Raw genomic sequence first — 19,878 nt, 5'->3', positions numbered from 1 at the left:
AATAAATAACTCTATGTATAAGAATGCCTTAAATGCTAAATACATACATACAAAGCTGCTAGGCATGCGCGCAGTGAGCGTAGCAGCTGCTATATATACTACACACATATATATTCATATGGTTTATAGACAGATATATATATTTATAAAGATATATATGTTCTATATGGAAATTAACTAACATGCATACACATATACAGATTACAGCTAACAGCTAGCAGATAACAGCTAACAGCTAGCAGATAACAGCTAACAGCTAGCAGATAACAGCTAGATGTTAACAGCAGTTAAAAGCTAACAGCTCGCAGTTAACAGTTAACAGCTAACAGCTAACAGCTTGCAGTTAACAGCTGACAGATCGCAGTTAACAACTCACAGTTAACAGCTAACAGCTTGCAGTTAACAGCTAACAGCTAGCAGATAACAGCTAGATGTTAACAGCTAACAGCTAGATGTTAAAAGCTAACAGCTCGCAGTTAACAGCCAACAGCTAACAGCTAACAGCTCGCAGTTAACAGCTCGCAGTTAACAGCTCGCAGCTAACAGCTCGCAGTTAACAGCTAACAGTTAACAGCTAACAGTTTACAGTTTACAGTTTACAAATAGACGTTAAATGGCTACAGGAACTAGTGCTAGTGCTAGTGCCAGGGCTAACTCGTAAAGTTGTAGCTGCGCACCGCTCGTCCGGGCGTGACCAGCTCCACTTTGATGTTCGCCGTGGCTGTCACCTTGGTGGTGTTGCTGTCGGAATGCGTCGTCTCGACGGTCACCTCCGGCTGCACCACAATGCTCTGCAGCTCCGGCGGCGCATAGCCGCCCAGTACTGGCTGCGAGAGCTTGTGATACGATGGCGGCGGCTGCCCCGCATAGCTGGAGGCATGCGCCGGTTCGCGTTCGCGTTCGCGCTGCTGATAGTTAATGTTGTTCATATAATGATTGTTCAGATGATTGTGATTATAATTATGATTATGCTTGTGGTTGTGCGTGGGCGTGGGCGTGGGCGGAGCGCTCCAATCGTTGTGCATTTGTATAGACGAATTGCTGGACTTCCACGACTGCGGCTCCTCCGTGATGGTCGTCAGCGACGGATCATTGATGTTGACATCCTTGTGATAGTGATGCGCCTTGTGGCAGTTGTTGGAGCCGGAGCTGCGCGACGAGCCACGCGAGCCATTCACAATGTACGATTTGTTGGAGCGCTTGCTGCTGCGCATGGGCACCGGCGACGGCGTCGATATGCGATCCGGATGCTCCAGTGGCACCAGCTCCGCCTCCGGCCCCAGCATGCTCAGCAGTATCGGGAACACGACCAGGCTATTGCAGGCGCCCACGCACAGCACGACCAGCAGCAGCCAGCAAAAGTGCCGAATGACGAACTCAAACGGGGAGGTCGAGAGCATAAACACGGCCATGCCGGAGGTGAGAATGCCATGGACCAATGGACCCAGCGACAGCTGCATGGCCAGATGCACGCGCCGCTGACGATTGCCCAACGACGTCATGAAGCCCTGCAAATATAAGTAAATATATATATATATAAAGGTCAATCGGAACTGGCTTCGAGGCGTTGCACCTACCAGTGAAATGTGAACGTTGAAGCAAAGTATCATGCCCACGCCCAGGATGAGGATCACGGCGGGTATGGCCGACAGCTTGATGCCCAGCAGCGTCATGGCGCCAAAGATCTGGGCCAGTGAGGCCAGCACCGTGACGATGACCAGAACGGCAGCCGAAACGGAAAGCAGCAGCAGCGACACCAGGACCAAGGCAGCCAGCAGAGCGCAGGCCAGGATCAGAGCCAGCGAGGAACGCAGCGTCATGTACTGTTCCCAGAAGATGAAGGGAATGCCTAGAGGAAGCAGATGCATATAGAGAAATATATGTGGATGGAGCTGGAGTCTGTGCCTACCTGACGGATAGTTGGGCAAGCCGTAGCCCTCGAACTTGACGCTCAGATCGCGTATGTGACCAATCAGTGTCTTGATCTCGGAGGTGTCCGTCAGGCCGTGCAAGTAGAAGGGCATCTGGGCGTAGACCAGGGGCAGGCTCTTGGGTATCTTCAGATCGTATTCGTTGGGTGCATGATAATACTGGCGCGGTTCCGGATACAGTTTGCCCTGCAAGAGTTGAGGAGGATTAGTCAACGGTAACAGCTGCCAGCGCGTCCCGCTCGCTCACCTGTGAGGCGCCGTAGGCGAAGACGTCGTTGGTGGCCCACGCGGACAGGTAGTTGTAGAAGGCCTTGGGATTGATGATGCCATCTCTGTCCACCAGACGATTCGTCTCCACGAGACTCTTGTCCACCGGATTGTCCACGTAGCCCGTCTGCACGATCAGCTTGTAGGCGAGGATCGCATCGCTGCTGGCGTTCTGATGCCATTTCTCCTTGTTGAGTCGTCCGTCGCGGACCTCCTCGTCGAATATGCGCTGCAGATTGCGCAGCCAGTCGCGGAACAGCAGCAGCCAGAAGTCCGGCAGGCCGCCATTGTCGTTCTTGATCACATGCGGCACGCGGACGAACGCTTCGTGGTAGTCGCAGAGCAGCTTCTGCTGCGTCGGATACTCAAAGTTGCCCTGGGTCACGGCGTACATGCTGTAGAAGCCAAAGAGACGCGTTTGGGCATCCAGAAACTTGTGCTCGTTGCTGTGCTTGGGCACCAGGTCAATGATGTCCAGGCCATCCTGCAGCGCCGTCGCCTCGTACAGGCTAAAGATGACGGCGCACAGGAAGCCCATCACGGCCAGGAACTTGACCCAGCTGCGCATGAGGAAGGGCGTATAATACTTGTAGGCAAAGCTGGCGAGGGAGAAGCTGGGCAGCGAGCTGGCCACGCCGCCAGCTGAGGCAGCGCGCGACTCCAGCAAAGGATTTTGAGCGAGCTGCTGCTGCGGCTGCTGCTGCTGCTGTTGCTGCTGCTGCTGCTGACCCGTTCGATTGTTGTTGCAGTTCTTCGGATGACGTCCGCCGCGCATATTGTTGTTGTTGTTCATGGCCAACGCCGGCGACTTGGGCGGCTCCTTCCAAACGGGAAAGCAGCAGCAAAAGATGTCCGCACGGCCCGCGGTGCGCCGGCGCAAGTCCAAAGATATCATGGCCGGAAAGACGAGCAGAGCCGCTGCCAAATTGAAGCACATCACAATGGCCGCCTGCAGGCAAAAGACCTTCAAGGCGGGCACCGGAATGAAGACGGCCGCAAAGAAGGAGCCAGCGGTGCTGCAGGCGCTGAACAGTATGCTGGGTCCCACCTTCTTCAGTATGAGCTTGGTCTGCTCCTTGCGATTGCTCTCCGCGTAGGCCGCCGTCAGCATGAAGATATGATCCACGCCGAGACCCAGCGCCAGGAACGGCACCACCTGTGTGCTCGCCGCATTGAACACAATGCCCAGCAACGCGCACAGGCCCAGCCCGGCCGCCGTGCTGAAGCACATGAGCAGGACGCCAGCCACGCCCACGCTGCTCTGGCCGCGCACCGGATCGCGCCAGCGCAGCAGCGTGCAGAAAGCATAGAGCACCGTGGCAGCAACGCCGATGACAATGCTCACGGCGCTGGGATGCGAGAACTTGGCCAGGATGTCGTCCAGGGTGGCCGAGCTGAACACGTAGATGTCGTAGTTGGCCGCAATGCGGGACTGCTGGCGCAGCAGCTGGTCCACCTCGCGGGAGAAGTTCCGCTGCCAGGCATTGAGCACCTCGGCGGCCTTCTCCTGTGTCCAGCCAATGTGGTGGACTTTGTAGTGGTTCTTCCACTGGTCGTACATCTCCTTCTCCGTCATCAGCTGCACCACCGTCTGCAGTGCCTTGGCCTTCTTCAGGTGGCCGCTGCGATTGCGCTGTGCCCCGCCCACGATCAGCTGCTCCGGCCAGTGCATGTGCTTGGCCGCAAAGCCATAGCAGCCGCCCGAGAGTATGGCACCCACGTCCGGCGGCTGCTGGCTGTTCTTGTTGGGCGCCGTGTCCGGGCACTGTGGATGCAATGGATTCAGACAGGGCTTCTCCATGTAGCCGCTGCCAATGGCCGCACGCTTCATATACTGCTCCACGGTTTCGATATCGAAGTCGAAGCTAATCTTATGATCGGACATTTGCTGCTTCATGAACTGCATCACAGCCGAGGGATTCAGAGTGCTCCACATCAGTCGCTGGTCGAGGCCACTGTCGAAGAGAGAGAGGGAGAGAGAGAGATGATTAGAGCTAAGGTCTCTAAGGTCTCACATTTGATTAGATTTGAGGTAGGATCCATTGTTGTTAGGCAAGAACCCTTATTCTTCCTTGCTTAAACCCAATGGATCCTACCTTAAATTGATTCCTTATTATTATTCCTTATTCTTCCTTGCTTAACCCCAATGGATCCTACCTTAAATTTAAGCAATGCAGATACGATTAAGTAAGAATTGGGGCTAAGGAAGAAGACTTAGATCAAGTACCAATTGCTGTTGTTAGGAAAGGACGTTAGGATGGAAGGAGGTTAGGTAAAGGAAAACTGCGACTACTTGAAGGCTCAATTTGGGCTTAAGGAAGTGTGGTTAAGTAAAGCTTGTTTGGGGTGCACAAGTTAGGTGAATCGAGAGCGAGTTTGAGGAATTCCTTTTGCTACTCACGGTATATAGACAGGTGCTTCGGGTCCTAGCAGCTGGCTGCCCTCCCAGAAGCAATCGAGTGGCGTTATAATGGAACAGGGTATCAAATGCTTTAGTATCTGCTCAATGTAGTAGTGGCCCTCGAAGCTGGGCGTTGTCGGCGAGTTGCACATGTCGCGCAGGCGCCATTCCGTTTCGTACATGTGCACCTTGACCGCGGTCGCCTTGACAAGCACCTCGAGATGTGAGAGCAGCGCCTGGGGATGCAGCACCGATGCGTTCGGATCGTGGGCCGTCTGTATGATTAGCTGATGCGTCGACGACTCGTCCTCGCCGATCGTCTTCTGCGTGTAGGCCAGCTCCGATTCGAGTCGGCCGCCCTCCTGTATCCAGAGCTGGTGCACCTTCGAGTGTATCTGGGCGCTCTTGAGGCCCACACAGAATGTGCTCAACACCAGGATGGCGACAAAGAGCACCTTGCCCGCATGCTTCTGCACCGAGCTGCCGAGCGTTTCGAGGTGGGATTGGAATACTGAACGCAGATAGATCGCCGTGCGGTTGCCACGCGCCTTGCCCTTTGATTGAAAGAGAAACAGAAAGAAAGAGAGAGAGAGAGAGAGAGTGTAGATGAGTGAGCTGTTATTTTGAATAGTTTTTTTTTTTTGGGTCTTATTTACTTTTTTTTGTTTTTTTTTTTTGGTTTATGCCATAAATAACGCATTAAAATTATAACGAAACAGCGTGTGGCCCGACCGCAACCATATAATTTATATGTTTCTGTAGCATCTGCGACGACCACAGCGGCGCAATGAAGCCATCATCATCATCAACCCAGCCCATTCCATGCCAGCAGCAGCCGCCGCAGCAGCGCCCAAATGTACCCAGCCCAGCCTACGAAACAACAGAAGACGCCGACGCTGCAGTTAACGGCAACGTCGACGTCAACGTCGACTTCGACGCCGCTTCAACACTGTACAACAACAATTTGACTAGAGCAAAGTTCTTGAAGGATCTTTTCTACAGCTTGTGGGCATCAAAAGCTTTGCTATTTTGTATAAATACAGATCAGAGCTTAGAAAAAAGCTTTTCTTTTAATTCGTTAAAGTTTCGAAAAAACTTTCATGTGATCTTTAACCTCAGACCTCAAACTTTACACTTAAACACATTTCACAACAACTCAAACTGGACTTTTGTTAAGCAGTGTAATCGCCTGTTTGGCAATTGGTCTCTCTCGCTCTCTCTACCTCTCTTGCGCCCTGGCTTTCTCGTCTTTGTTGCTTGGCTCTGGCACGGAAATTGAGACCCAAATAATGAGCAGCACGCTAACGTCTCAATCGAACCTTTAACCGACCAGTCATTGCACAGTGGGTCGCAGTCGCTAATCGACTTTGACTTTGACTTTGATGTATCGATGAGGGATTTGAGTTGGGGTCAATCTAATAAATGACGAGTTCGACCTTTTCTTTGTAATTAATGAGAGCAACATAGACTAATAAAGGAGTCGTAGATCTATAATTAAAATATTACAATTTTTAAATCTTCTAAGCTTTTGTTGCTTTTAATTTGATAAAGAATTAGTTGAAGAAATATCGAGATCTAGAAGCTTACAATACCTAGTTTAGTTTTAGTCTGAATTTTAATTTTAATTTTTTTTTTTAATTTAAATTACGCACTACTACTACTACTACTACTACTACTACTACTTCTACTACTACTACTACTACTACTACTACTCCTACTACTCCTACTACTACTACTACTACTACTACTACTAGTTCTACAACTACTACTACTACTACTACTTCTACTACTTTTACTACAGCTTCTATTACTAATACTACTATTAATCTTAATCGCACTTCTACTACTATTTCTACTACTACTACTTCTTATACTACTACTATTATAACAGCTTTATGACGATTTAGTATTTTTAGCTTTTAGTCTAATTTTGAGCACTTGCCACAAGGTGCATACAAGCCTGTCCAAGGTTTCACACGAAAGTTCTACAAGCTGCTGGTGGCTTCTAGTCGTGTTTCACTGTGCAGCAGCCGCACCCAGCCACCGACACACACATTGCCACAGACACTCATACAGACAGCGATACAGGTACAGCGCAGACATTCCGAGCTGTGCATGAAACGTCTCAATCTGGGGGATTGGGCACTTCTCTGCTCTTTTATTTTTATTTTTTTTTTTTTGTTGTAAGTCTGTGTGGCAGACTCCTTTTGCTTTTATCGCTTTTCACAGATTTTCCGCCAGTAAAATGGCCCAGCGTTAGCTTCAAATCAAGTTTCTTCGTGTTGCTTGTGACTTAAGTGGCATTGACTACAAGGAAGACGTCTCTATTATTGCTAGGCAGTCACTTTATGACTACCGTTAACAAAACGTGCAGCAGCAGGGGCAGAGGCAAAGGCAGTGGCGCGCGGGAGTCAAGCATAAATAAGCCATGCCAAAAGGTTACCTCTGCCTGCGCGGTCTTTAGTTATGCGTGGCATTTCGCGGGTGCGCCAAAAGGTGTGCCAAAGGGTAGAAGGAGAAGAGAGTGCAAGAGTGGAAGAGAGAAAGAGTGGGAGAGAGTGTCACACTTCCTGCTGTTTAGCTATGCTGTCGCTGTCGCAGTAGACAAACTATTTCCGCAAAACTTGCAGCGCGCTGGCGGCTAATGTTAATGAAGTCATTGGCGGCGACAGCAGCGACGTCGGCGTCAGCGTCGGCGGCGTCTCTTTCAAGCTGCGCCGCATGTGGCGACTGCGTTTGCAATGTTCGTGGAATTTTTTCCATAATTTGTGCGTGTGTGCCTATGTGTGTGTGTGTAAAAGAATGTTTTTCCCTGGTTAGGCGCAAAACCTAAACAAAAAGACGTACCAAATTCTGAGAAACTCGCTGGCTGCAGCAATAACAACAATGTTGCAATGCCGCAGGTCGTAGCACTAAAAATAAATTGTAATCTAGATTTGGCAGTCACTGCCAGCCAGTGCTACTAAAACTGTGCGCAATTGAGACATCACAGCGGCTGCTGTTAACGCTTGTCACTCCTTCTCCTCCTCGCTGCTGTTTCTTCCTCTCTTTACTCATATTACGTTCGTTTCTCTCTCCCGTTACCTTCCCTCTCCCTCACTCTGTCTCTCTCTCTCTCTCTCTCTCTCGCTGTTTTATCTGCAACCAGCTTCGCCAAATGTTGCCTGACCATGTGACATATCATCAATCTTGCATGCTGTTTTGTTGTTGTTGTTGTTTGGTGCTCCTTCTTTTTCATGTTCTACTTCTTCTTCTGCTTATTCGTCTACTACTGCAAGAGACACCCGCAGCTGCTGTCGCTGTCGCTGTCGCTGCCAACGTCGGCGTCGTGAGGAAATGTCACAAATTGATTTATGGCCTTTGCTCAGTTTGCCTTGCTGCTGTTGCTGTTGTTGTTTTTGCTTTGACTAAAGCGGAAAATTGTTTGTGCTGCATTTTCTTTGTAAAGCCTATCCAACTGGGAACAGCTTCATTAGAAATGCGCACATTTTCCTTCACTAATCCACAGCGCTTGGGCTAATCCCACTGCCAATGCCAGCTCACAGTTTGAAATGCACTTAGCTGCTGTGACGTGTCGAATGCGTGTGTAGAGAGACACAAAGAGAGAAAGAACGAGAAAGAAACAGTGAGGCAGGCAGCGTCTGCTGTGACAGGTGCAATACAAATGCCATTTAAAAACTAAGTCAAAAATAGACTTTGAAGCGTCCCTTTTAAGAACTTCGAAAAAGAAGACAACCAAATAAAAATAAATAAATAAAAAACGTTTCTTGACCATAACATAACACACTAATCAATCAAAAAGTTCGTGGCCAGACTGACACACGCATAATTTAGCAAAGACCCAGACAAATGCCCCACGGGCTTTGACTACTTAATTACACCGAAGCATTATAAATAGTCGACTCAACTAATGCATACACATACACACACGCACACACTCAAACATACTACGTCTGTCTACGAAGAAAGCTTGCCCAATTGAGAAATATCCCAAGAACAACTGTTATCTATATGTGGAGCCCAGTTATAGTTGTGCCACAATAAAAATCGAATTTAAAAATTTTTATATTTTTACATAAAGCGAAATTCAACAATAACAAACAACGTGCCGGACCACCCAGCGAATCGCATAATTAGCATATGACGAATATCGCATATAGATGCTCATAATTATATAGATATGCCAACTTTGGGTGTTCGTATCATCCGTACAAGCGACGTTTTTGTTCCACTTGACTAATGGAAACGTCAACATACATATTTCGAATGCCCTTCGCTATTGAGGGTATTACGAATTGGTTATGGAATAGGTAATGCTTGGCAGATATAGGATATAGGCTTAACATAATCTGATAAGGACAATAGTTATAAGCATTTCTATATAAGACTTTCGGAAATCTGTTCTCAAATCTCAGGTGTCATCAAATTAAGTAATTGTTTTATATATCGTATAAGACTGTTACACAGCTTCTACTACTATATAATACTTAAATGAACTATCTATATATATATATATATAACAATCTAATATCTATATATATGAAATTTAAATCTTTTCTTGGTTTTCCAAGCACTGCGCAAGGAGGGTATTTTGGCTTCGACTAACCGACTAACCAACTTATCTTGCTTTTGAAGAAATCTATATCTTAATTCAAATATATGCATTTTTGAATCATGTGGGAACTCATCATTCATTATCATATTCACATAAATTTCAACTCAAGTCGACTTATAAGACGTCTAAATCTAGCTTACGCCTTTCACATTTATTTAAATACTTCAAATATTTGATGGAGAAATGTGTTATCAACTAATTTATGATCTATTAATGTTTCACAAATATCGGGTGAGATATAAGCCTTATGTTTATGGTCTGTCGTTGCTCATCATCAGCCACGCCTTTCACAACATCTTGACTGATCGTGAACTAGAATTGCAATTTGCTTTCTTATACCTCCTTTTGTTCTGTTGACTAAGCAGTAAACCTGAATTTCTAAGTGCCTCAAACTTTGCCAAAGAATTGGGCAAAAATCATATCAAATTTTTTTGGCTATTCTAAATTTAAGATTTGTAGACTGCCTGATAGACCACCTACATTTAAGTTGATCTAATACAATTTGATCAATATGTTGCCTTTATTTTCGCTTCTCACTGCTTAAAAATAATAGGTATATAACATATAGGAAATATTTAACATATTTATATTTTTCCTACAAAAATCACTATATGTCACCATACATATGTATGTATATTTCGCTAAGATCTGTAAATAGATGTGATGTTTGACTGCAAAACTCACATGTTTCTCACGTAAAAATTTGTCATAAAACGTGTACCACTCATTAAAGTTATGTAGCGCCCAAAGGTGTTTCAGAATACAAAGTTTCTCTGTGTTTTTGTATTTTTATTTTAAATGAAATTTTTAATGTTTAGACAAAAATAAAAAAATTCAAAATAAAAGTTGTATGTATCTAGTCAAAAAAGTTCATTAAAATATTTATATATATTGAATTCATAATCCCAATATTTAAGCAATCTAGTACCACTGTGCATTCAAGCACAGTTATTAAACGCAGCAGCAGCCCGCATAAGTCTTTATCGTTCTATGCTTGCACTTATGCATTTATACAATTTGTGAGCATATGTGTGTGTGTGTGTGTGTCATTGGACCACACACATTGCTCACATTTAGTTGCCCACGCCGCTTAAAACGAGTCAAGTTTCGCGGCTAGGCAAGCAATTAAAATAAAGTAAATGGGACGATGACGATGCATGCAAATTGTCGTTTGCCGGCAATTTATGGCGCCCCTTAAACGTGACTGGCAAGCGTTCAAGCATTTATTTACATACGTATAAATGTATGTGCGCGTGTATGTGTGCATTTTTTTGGGCACTGCGTCGCTCTTCATACAGCGAAATCGGTTGAAATTCAACAAATAAAAGAAACGCAAAAGTTTGAAGGTCATTGGAGCAGCTGGTAGCTGCGTGAGAGCGAAACCTTAGTTACCGTTAGCTGGCAGCCCATGCAGGCAACGCGCAAAGAGCAAACAGAAAGATTGAGAGAGAGCGCCAAAGCTGCTCAGCATCAAACTTCACTTTGTTGCTATGCTGCTCCTTTTCAGTTTTTTTTTTGCTTTAGCTTTTGAGTTATTACCACAGATTTTTCATTTTTGTAGCGTAGGCGTTGCAACAGCACAAATGAACCCAACTGGCGACTGTCATAAAAATGCAGCGCAATAGCTTTAAATTTAACTTCACCTGCCTGGGCAAACACACAAAAAATAACGCTGCTTGTTGCTTGGGTTTGCTTTCAAGCAATTTAATTTCTTTATTATTTTCATACGAAAATGCCCAGAGATACCGAAGCACTAACGCACACACACATACACACAGGGGCAAACACTCGGTCAGTCAGGTAGCCAAGGCGGCCACGTCGCTCATTCTCATTGAGTTACAGGTACACACGCACCGAAGCTGAAGCCGAGCCCGAAATTGAGACAGCAAGGGCGAGGGCGATGTTAAAACTTGGCTCTGGGCCTGAGCCCTACGAACTACATACGCATATGCATGTGTGTGTGTGTGAGTATGTCCGTTGTTAGTCCATGCTGTCCGTTAACTGCTTTTTCAGTGAATTCCGTGATTATTGCTTGAATGTTTCTTTCCGGTATTCGCTTCGCTCTTTGGCCACTCTCGCCTCTGTCTCGATCTCTGAATCTGGCTCCGTTTTTTTTGTTTTCTGTCTGTTTTGTCTTTCTGTTTCACTTAATATTGCTGTCTCGTTTGTTGCCCAATGTCACTGCGCGTCGTCTTCAGTTGCTTTTGGTACCTTTTTTCGTTGCTGTTGTTGTTGTTGTTGTTGTTGTTGTTGTTGTTGTTGTTGTTGTTGTTGTTGTTGTTGTTGTTGTTACTTTTATCTGCTGCTCTTGGTCGACCGACCGACCGACCGGCCGGCCCGTCCGCTTGTTGTGTGGTCAAGTTAATGTCTTCATAATTCTTTTGATTTTTTTTACGTCTTACGTTCGTTCGTCTCTGCTGCTGTTGTTGTTATTGTGCCCCGTTGCTGGGGCACGATGATGAAGACAATAACAGTTTTATGTGCGGCCAGAGAGACAGAGGCAGAGGCAGCGGCAAAAGCAGGGACCGACTCGCAGCCGGCCTAATGAAGCTGAGTGAAAAACACATTTCGACTTCCAGTTCCCCCCACCCCCTAATAAAGTTGTCTCCGTGTTGGTGTGAGGCCTCAAAATTGAGCTGTCAATTGAAGGGAGAGCAACGTGTGGGTGCTATTTGGGGCACTGACTCGTGTTTGTGTGTTTTAGTTTTTCATTTCTAGATTTTTGAAGTATTTTTAGTTTTAATTGGGGGAAACATGCCTTCAACTGCTAAGAAGATTATAGAGCAAAGGCATGAAACGATCTGGGCGTTAATTTATGATTTAAGTGGATTGCCTCTGGGGATCAAATAGATCAAACGGAACACAACAGAACTATAAGAAACTATAACAATAAATCTAAAAGATTTAGAACGCCTCTCGCTAAGTTTAATTCAAAGCCGCTTAAAGTAAATATTATAATAAGCAGATAAGACATAGTGATAAGATCTTGTGTGCAACACGTGCAACTCATATAAATCACTATCGCACGTTGGACTAATATTTGTTATTCCATATCCCAAGGAATTTAACTCAAGACCACCAACAAACAAATGACAACAGAAAAATTTATGATTTGAGAAAATTTAAATGAAAATCGACTAGAAAATACTCCTCTGTAAATAAGTTGAAAGCAGTAGAGAAAGGGAAACGAGTTGAGTGAGCTTCAGCTTGGATTAAAAACTCGAAATATACACAAAAGCTCAAACCAAAGTCAAAGCGTGTGCGTCAAGTGCAGAACTAAAGCGACAGAATGGAAGAGAGTCTCAGTTGAGTGACAAACAATTTCTGAGCTGATTCAATAAAGGGAAAGAGACGATAGAGAGTAACTTTATTACTGCACAACTGCATAACTGCTCAAACTCCAAGGGCTAAATTTAGCCCAACGAAGTGAGCGTAACGGCGCGACAGTTAGTTGAGTGGCAAATAGTTTCTAAGCATTCACAAAGCTTTCATTATTAGGAGAGCAAGAAGGAGAGAGTAAAAATTGTATTAGGGGACAACTGCTCAAGCTCAAAAAGACTTAAGAGACCGAACATAACACAGAGAGAAAGAAAGAGAGGGAGTATGTTGAGTGCCAAATAATCCCTAAGCAAACATAAATCTCAATTGAGTCGAGTGAGCCCAGAGTGAATGAGTGTGTGAGTAATACCTCCATAAATTGTCCGAGCTCCAAGGGCTGAAGTCGACACGAAGTATCTTCCGAGAAGATCAAAGAAGTTGCTATTGCCCAAACAATCAATGCAGAGGACGTGGCGATGAAGATATCTCACGCCTACAAGCATTTCCGGCTTACATATGACAGGGGGTAGCATTGAAAGACAAAGGGAGGAAGTACTCGGGGCGTGTTAGAGATAGGCGCGGTAAAGATATAAGGCAACGATGCCCTAGTCCTTTGCACTTCCAAGAAAAGGACGTTAAGCCTCGGCCACAAACTGAAATTTACTCTATGCGTTGACTTTCGCTGAAGTGTCATAGAAAAGGGTTGGGCTGAGTGTAAACAAATACCTAGAAACTGAATGGATTTCAAATACACAAGAATGCACTCAACGGTTAATGTGGGTAAGGTTTCCTTAAATGGGTTCTACGTACTGTCAGAACTACATTTTTTGTATGATTATATCAATATTAAGACTATGATTATTTGAATTTTGGTTTGTTCAGAAATTATGTGCTCATTGAAATAAACTACTGAACTAGTTCCCTGAACAGTGAATTATAAACCATTTCAATTGTTATGAACAATATTCTTTTAGCTATATATGGAACATGATCTCTTTCTCTAAGTGAACTAGTTTACATTCACAAACATGAACTAGGTGAACTAGTGAATAAAAATACAGATATACTAGTTCACGAGTCAAAAATGTATATGGAAACTATTCAGCTTCCAGTAATGCTTTGATCTATTCGATATTTAACTTTCCATTCATATGATCTGAATTTCTTGGTTCTGCAAAGTCTCCCGCATTCGTTTGTCTATGCAAAAGAGTTGTTTGGTCTGCCTATCCGTCTGCCTGTCTGCGCTTTATGTCTGTTTACGTAACTCATTAAGATACAGTTGCTTATTTACAATTTCAGGGCTGTTGCTACTGGTTTTTCTTTTCATTTTTTTCCTTCGATTTTGGCCATGTCAATTTTTGAGTTACGTTACGCCGCAGAGAGGATAAATATTTGTTTTTCATGTGCTGTTGTGAAAAGATCGGGGCGGCATGACTTAACAAATTTGTTAACCACCAGCCAGCAGCCAGCAAACGCCGCATAAACAACGGCAACAACAACGAAAACTTCTTCAAAATGCCGGCAATGCGGCTCAACTTCCTGTGTTGAGTGGCTCTGTGTGTGCTTTACAATTGGCACAGCGAGAGCGAGGGAGAGTGAGTGAGCGAATGAGTGAGTGTGCAAGAGAGTGTGAGAGGGAGCTACGTGCCACGGCGATTTCATTCATGAATTCATATGTACACATACATATATATATGCATAAGTATATCTCTTATAGATACAAATACAATGACCCTCGTCTCCATCGCCGCACCATTCGTACATGGCCTGCATCCATAGTGCGGTATTGCCATAAATAAAGTCGCGGCACAAGCAAATAATATTATTCCAACTAAATACGACAGCAAGACTAGCAAATACCCTTAGAAACAGTTGTAACTGATCTATTGAGGAAGCTTTTTTCAACTTTAAACGAAACTTTCAATTTACAAATAAAAAATGTGTATTTGATAAAGCTGTACTCAATCTAATGTCAAGTCGTGCATACATTTTGTGTTCGCATTGTACGTGGTATCTTAACAAATGGGCAAAGAATTGACAAAGAGAAAATTATGATTAAAATATCAGCAACAAAAGAGACAGCGAAAACAACAACACAAGCACATACCGATTGGCTCAATTTGATATTCGCCTCATTCATGAAAACGTAAGCGGCGGGACCTCCCAGTGAGTGCGGCGAACTTTGCTCGTTTTTCGCTTTTTATGGCATTCGAAACATAATAAACATAACGTTGAGCAATTTGCATATGCACGCGGCGAATACGCCAAAAAGGGAACGAATGCAATTCGCAGTTTTCCTGCTGTTGTTGTTGTTGGCTTCGTTCGACAAAATTAATGTCTTAATATATTTCGTTAAATTGAGTCATTAAAATAAATCGCCCATCGTCGATGACGGCGACGCCGTCACGAGCAAAAGGCCAAACACAGAAAACAGAAAACACAAAACACAAACAACAACAACAAGGCACGACCACACCTCAGCTTCAATCGCAGTCAGAGTCGCCGCCAACTGCGATGCTGCGGCAAGCAGCATCGACGTGCCGATCGCTGTTGCCACAACTTTCGAGAAGTTCAATGCGAGGAAACGCTGTAACGTTACAACACAGCGCAGACCTTACGAGAAATAATTGAGGAGCTCACACACAGAAACACACACACACGGAAAAACGAAAGAGAGGCAACAAGAGCAGATGCCATAATGAAGACATCAAGTTGTAAAAAGCACCGCAAAAGGCAATGGGCAAGGAGAATCGAGCAGCGAGAAGGCGAGAAACGTTGAGGCACTGTGGCCACAGTTTGACAGCCATCGAGCTCGGTCAAAAAGCGCGTGCGTCAGTGAAATATTTGTTGTTTTTTTCCTTTTTCCCCATTGTGGGCCACCCGCACTTTCGAAATATATATATGTGAACGCCTATATGAATGTACTTGTGTGTTTCTTCTAGCTGACGTGACGCGTTGTGTGCGGTAGCTGCTTCTACAATTCTACAACAACAACACCAACAAGCAAACAAACAGAATGCTTTTGGCAACGACAACAACAACAAAACGCAACAGCACACAAAACCAAAAACAACAGCACCACACGAAAGCAAACGATAAATACGACCGACGTTAAGCAAAGTTAACAACGAACTTGGAATGCTCTACAAAAATTAGCTTCACACTATATACAACTTTTAATCATATAATATAAATATTACTTAAAAATAAGTTTTATAAAAATAACTTTAACATATATTAAATAATATAGAACATTATTTATACTCTGCTACATTGTAAGATAAGTTAAGCTTCTCTTATTCTCCTTGTTTACTTTTTATCATTGTGCATTCCTTGTTTAAGCACCGCAAACGTAAAGCCAAAGCTACAAAAGTCATTTTTATCAAAAAGCAAATCAAAAGTTTTTATTGTTGTTTTTGGCGGTATTCGTAGCTGCCTGCACGGACACACACACACTTGGAAAGAGTTCCTGCAGCCGCCGCAGACAGCGCTTCACTTTTTGTGCAGTTGTTATTTTTTTTCGCTGCTTCTGTGCCCGTTGTTGTTGTTGACTTTTTGCGGTCAGCCGACAACTTCGCCGCACAGTAGCAGAAAATAATGAAGTTGTTTTTGTCTGCGGCTCTGGCAAGTGAGCTTCGAGAGTCGGAGGTCTTGGGCCTCCGATCCTGCTGTGCGCCAAGTGAAAATAGCTTTAAGTTTGATTTGCTCAACAGTTGACGTGTGCTCCTGTTGTTATTGTTGCTGTCAGTTAAAAAGTCAGTGAAACCTCATATATATGCCATTAAATGAACATGTGTTGAACTCACACACACACGCATGTCTATGTTGATCTATTTTTGGCTTAAAAACTATGTTACCTAACATAACATACCGATGTTAATCAACATACACGATGTTAGAAAAACTAGCTGCGTATGATAAACGAGCGTGAAATTACAATTGAAATATAGTAAGGGTATTTATATTAATGAACTACACATAAGATCGTGAATACTTTCAGTTTTTTCCCACATCTTAATTTTCAAGTTAAGCACAGCAATTAATTAAATAGCAACAACAAATTGAATGTGCTTAAGAGCAAACGTACGCCGCCGTAGCCGACCACAGTTCGCCGCTGTCAACAATTCGCCGCTGCCCCCACTCCCGCTGCCAAGAACAACGCGACGGCCGTTAACAGCTCTATTAAAACAAATTGAGCAAAAACCAAAAACGAAACGAAACGAAATCGAAATGGGCGAAAAAATACCGAAGATATCAGCAATAAATTGTATTAAAAGCTGTCCCAACGGCTTAATGACTTAATTTAACACAAAGCCAGGCCCTGGCCTGGGCTTGGGATACAGGTTTTAGGTGGCGTAGCTTTTTTGACTCTCTTTTTCACTTACCTTATCAATTTGATCGAGCGCCACTTGAGCGTCTACCCAGCTGGTGCGTATGTAAAGATCCGAGAATAATTTCTCATCGACAACATCGCCGTGTGTGTCAGGTACGCGCGGCAGGCTCTCCCTATCCATATTGAGATATGTGTGTATGTATGTGTGTGTGACTGTCTAGTAGATAAGCTCGTGTGGGAGGACAAATAACGCGCGTTCTCACAGCTGTTAACTGTCTGCGAAGACGGGGGATTGGTAGTCTATGAAGCTGTTCTGTTAACTAACAGCGGCAGAAAAGTGCTACCAATCAGCTTGAAGTTCACGTTCGCTCCGTTTGTGTTTGTGTGTGTATGTGTGTGTGTGTGTATTGTTTATTTTTGTTATTGATGTTTAAAAAAAAAACAACTTCTTATTTTGTATTTTGCATTATGCCTGCGCTGCATTTTCGCTGCCCAGCATAAACAACATTTTAACACACGCTCTCCGTTTACGCTCTCTGGCTGTCGTTTGCTCTCTCTCTGTTTCGTTTTGTTGTGATTGCTGGTTTCGCTTTGACTTTAGCTTCAGCTTGAACGCGATCTGGCGATCTGGTCTCGTGCTTAAGATCGCTTCACTTTTCCACTGCATTTGTGCACATTTTCCACAGCAATTTCAACAATTTTCACACATAATTCACACACTTTTCGTAACGATGCGACGCGCAACGCGACGCGAACGCCTCAGAAGTTTAATACACAGCGCTGCATCACGTTTTTTTCTTTTCTTTCCTTTCTTTAGCGCTCTCTGCGCGTTTTTTTTACACACACTTTGCGCACGTCGACGTTTCTTTTGCTTTTGTTGTTGTTAATTCGGGTAGGTTGATTGAAATTTGTTAATTTTCTTTGAATATTATGTGTATATAATTTGACACTGCTTAATTTTGTTTTTAATTATAAAAACACTACCAGGCCAATTCGTCTTATAGAAAATTCAGCGCGTTTCGTTCGAGCCGCTCGCGCAGTAAACACAACCGTTTCGTTCGAAGATCGCAAGCAGTCTGAGAGATACAGATACATTTTGTATCTGTACATTGTTTTTGGTTCACATGGATATAAACTCAAAATGGCACTGTTAAACTCAAAATGTGTATGTTAAAGAGCGGCAAGTACGTCTCGCAGGCAGAGACATAACAACTTTACCAAGCCAACAACTTCATTAGCGTGCCGTATCTGTGTGCAGCGCTTAGAGTCTCTCTCATTCTCATTCTCACACTCGCGCTCGCGTTCGCGTTCAGTCTCTCGGCCAGCTCTTCTGCGGCCATTTTGATTTGAGCGTGAGCGCTACTCTCAACGAGGACTGCAGTGTACTCACGGTTAACAGTTTCATAGTTTTGAGAACAGTTCAGAAGACTAGGCTCTGCATAAGCAACAGGGATTTATCGCATACCCTGCATTGATTGGGTTAAAAGGGTAACAAAACGATATGAAAATGTTTGTTACAGAAAAAATACATATCTGTTTCTCTTGAATCAACATGTCTTCATGTAATCAGTATATGTATTTAAATTTAATTGGTTATTTATGCAAACTTTTGTTGCTCTCGAATACTTAATTTCAATACATATATATTTCTGATGTTATTTAAAAACTAAAATTCATATTTCATTTTAATAAATTAATATTGAAAATGATCTAGATCTTATGTTCTGCCGAACTAAGTTAAAAAAATGTTCGTATACACAGGATACCCTATAGCAACAGTAGCTTATTAACAATTACAGTTAAAGCTCTTTTGTACACACATACATATGTCAAACTTTTCGACTCTAGCAGCAAATTGTTTAAACAAGCTTGCGATTGCGCTGGCTAATTTGGTTGTTGTTGTTGTCGTCGTCGTCGTTGTAGCTTAGACCACACACGAGTTGCGCCCGCCGGCGTATTCCAGTTGTTGTTATTTTTATTGCAGCGACCACCCAAATAAAATTTGTTGTTGCTTCATTAAAAGCGGCTGCCGGCATTGTGGGTGGTCCCCGGTCCCGATGTTCCCGCAGCCGCTGCGGGCTCTCTCCTTTCCTCTGTCTCTGTCTCTCTCTCTCTCCTGCTACCCGCTCGCTTCTACTTGATGGCGGCCTTCAGCTGTGCGAGCAGCGACGCGACGTCGCGACGCGTCGTCGCTAGTGGAGCTTTTATTATTGTATAAGTGTTTATGCCCGTGGAGCGCGTGCGTGGCAGACTTGTATGTGTGTGTGTGTGTTTGTGCAGGCTGTGAATTGTTGGCAAATTTGTTAGCTCCATGTGGTTATTCTTGTTGCTGCTTTTTGTATCTGCCACATGCGTCTGATATCTGTTTTTGCATGTTTTTAATACTAAATTATGAAGAGGATATTTTAACTCACTACACTTTATAGTGCGTTCTCATGCGGATAGACATATGCGTGTGTGTGTGAGTCAGAGAGGACCACACAAGCTGTTGTTTTTGCGAAGCAAATTATATAGGTTGAAAAGTTGATTGTTTTTTTCTTATGGCTCCAACTTGGCGAGAGAGAAATAAACGCATCATTCTTCAAGAAAAGCTAATGTTCTTCATAAAAAATTAAATTATACACATATTTTATTAAATTGATTGAAAATATTTCTTATGGATCAAAAATATTTTCCGCATTGCGTTACAAGCTTCTTGTAAAAACTAATATACTCCGTTCGAACGTACATCAATGAAAAAGTGATCAGAAAATTAGCGTTCGAATCGAAGTCGAAATCGAAGTCGCATTCAAATTCGAATGCAACATCATTACCGAGACCCACCGCAAGCCGCTATTATAATCAAACAGCCAACAACAACAGCAATAACAAACAACTTTTGATGACGAGCAGCAAACGTAAATGGCCTCCTGTCCCCTGCCCCGTCGCTGCCGATCACCTGGCTAACGTTACATCAATATGAATGGCTGCTGTGCTTTTGCTCGAACTGAGTGCGCCTGCACTCGACCACTAG

At 43.9% G+C, this 19,878-nt stretch overlaps 1 protein-coding gene across 2 annotated transcripts; it reads right to left on the bottom strand.

The window, feature by feature from the left end:
• Positions 1 to 650: 650 nt before the first annotated feature.
• Positions 651 to 17,262, bottom strand: LOC111597108 (protein patched). Of its 2 annotated transcripts, none has more exons than XM_023311651.2 (6): positions 16,918 to 17,262; positions 4,600 to 5,153; positions 2,179 to 4,153; positions 1,910 to 2,117; positions 1,578 to 1,849; positions 651 to 1,508 (listed from the first exon to the last, which is right to left on the bottom strand). In XM_023311651.2, exons 1-6 carry the CDS (start codon positions 17,044 to 17,046, stop codon positions 651 to 653), a joined length of 3,996 nt encoding a protein of 1,331 aa, XP_023167419.2. In that variant the 5' UTR covers positions 17,047 to 17,262. The 2 variants fall into 2 exon arrangements, with proteins under 2 accessions (XP_023167419.2, XP_023167420.2); XM_023311652.2 differs by lacking the exon at positions 16,918 to 17,262 and adding an exon at positions 10,607 to 10,633.
• Positions 17,263 to 19,878: the final 2,616 nt, after the last annotated feature.

Source organism: Drosophila hydei, unplaced genomic scaffold, assembly GCF_003285905.1.
Source record: "Drosophila hydei strain 15085-1641.00,03,60 unplaced genomic scaffold, DhydRS2 tig00000060-arrow-pilon, whole genome shotgun sequence".
In the NCBI taxonomy this organism is placed as follows: domain Eukaryota; kingdom Metazoa; phylum Arthropoda; class Insecta; order Diptera; family Drosophilidae; genus Drosophila; species Drosophila hydei.
This window is presented reverse-complemented; position numbering and strand designations above follow the sequence as displayed.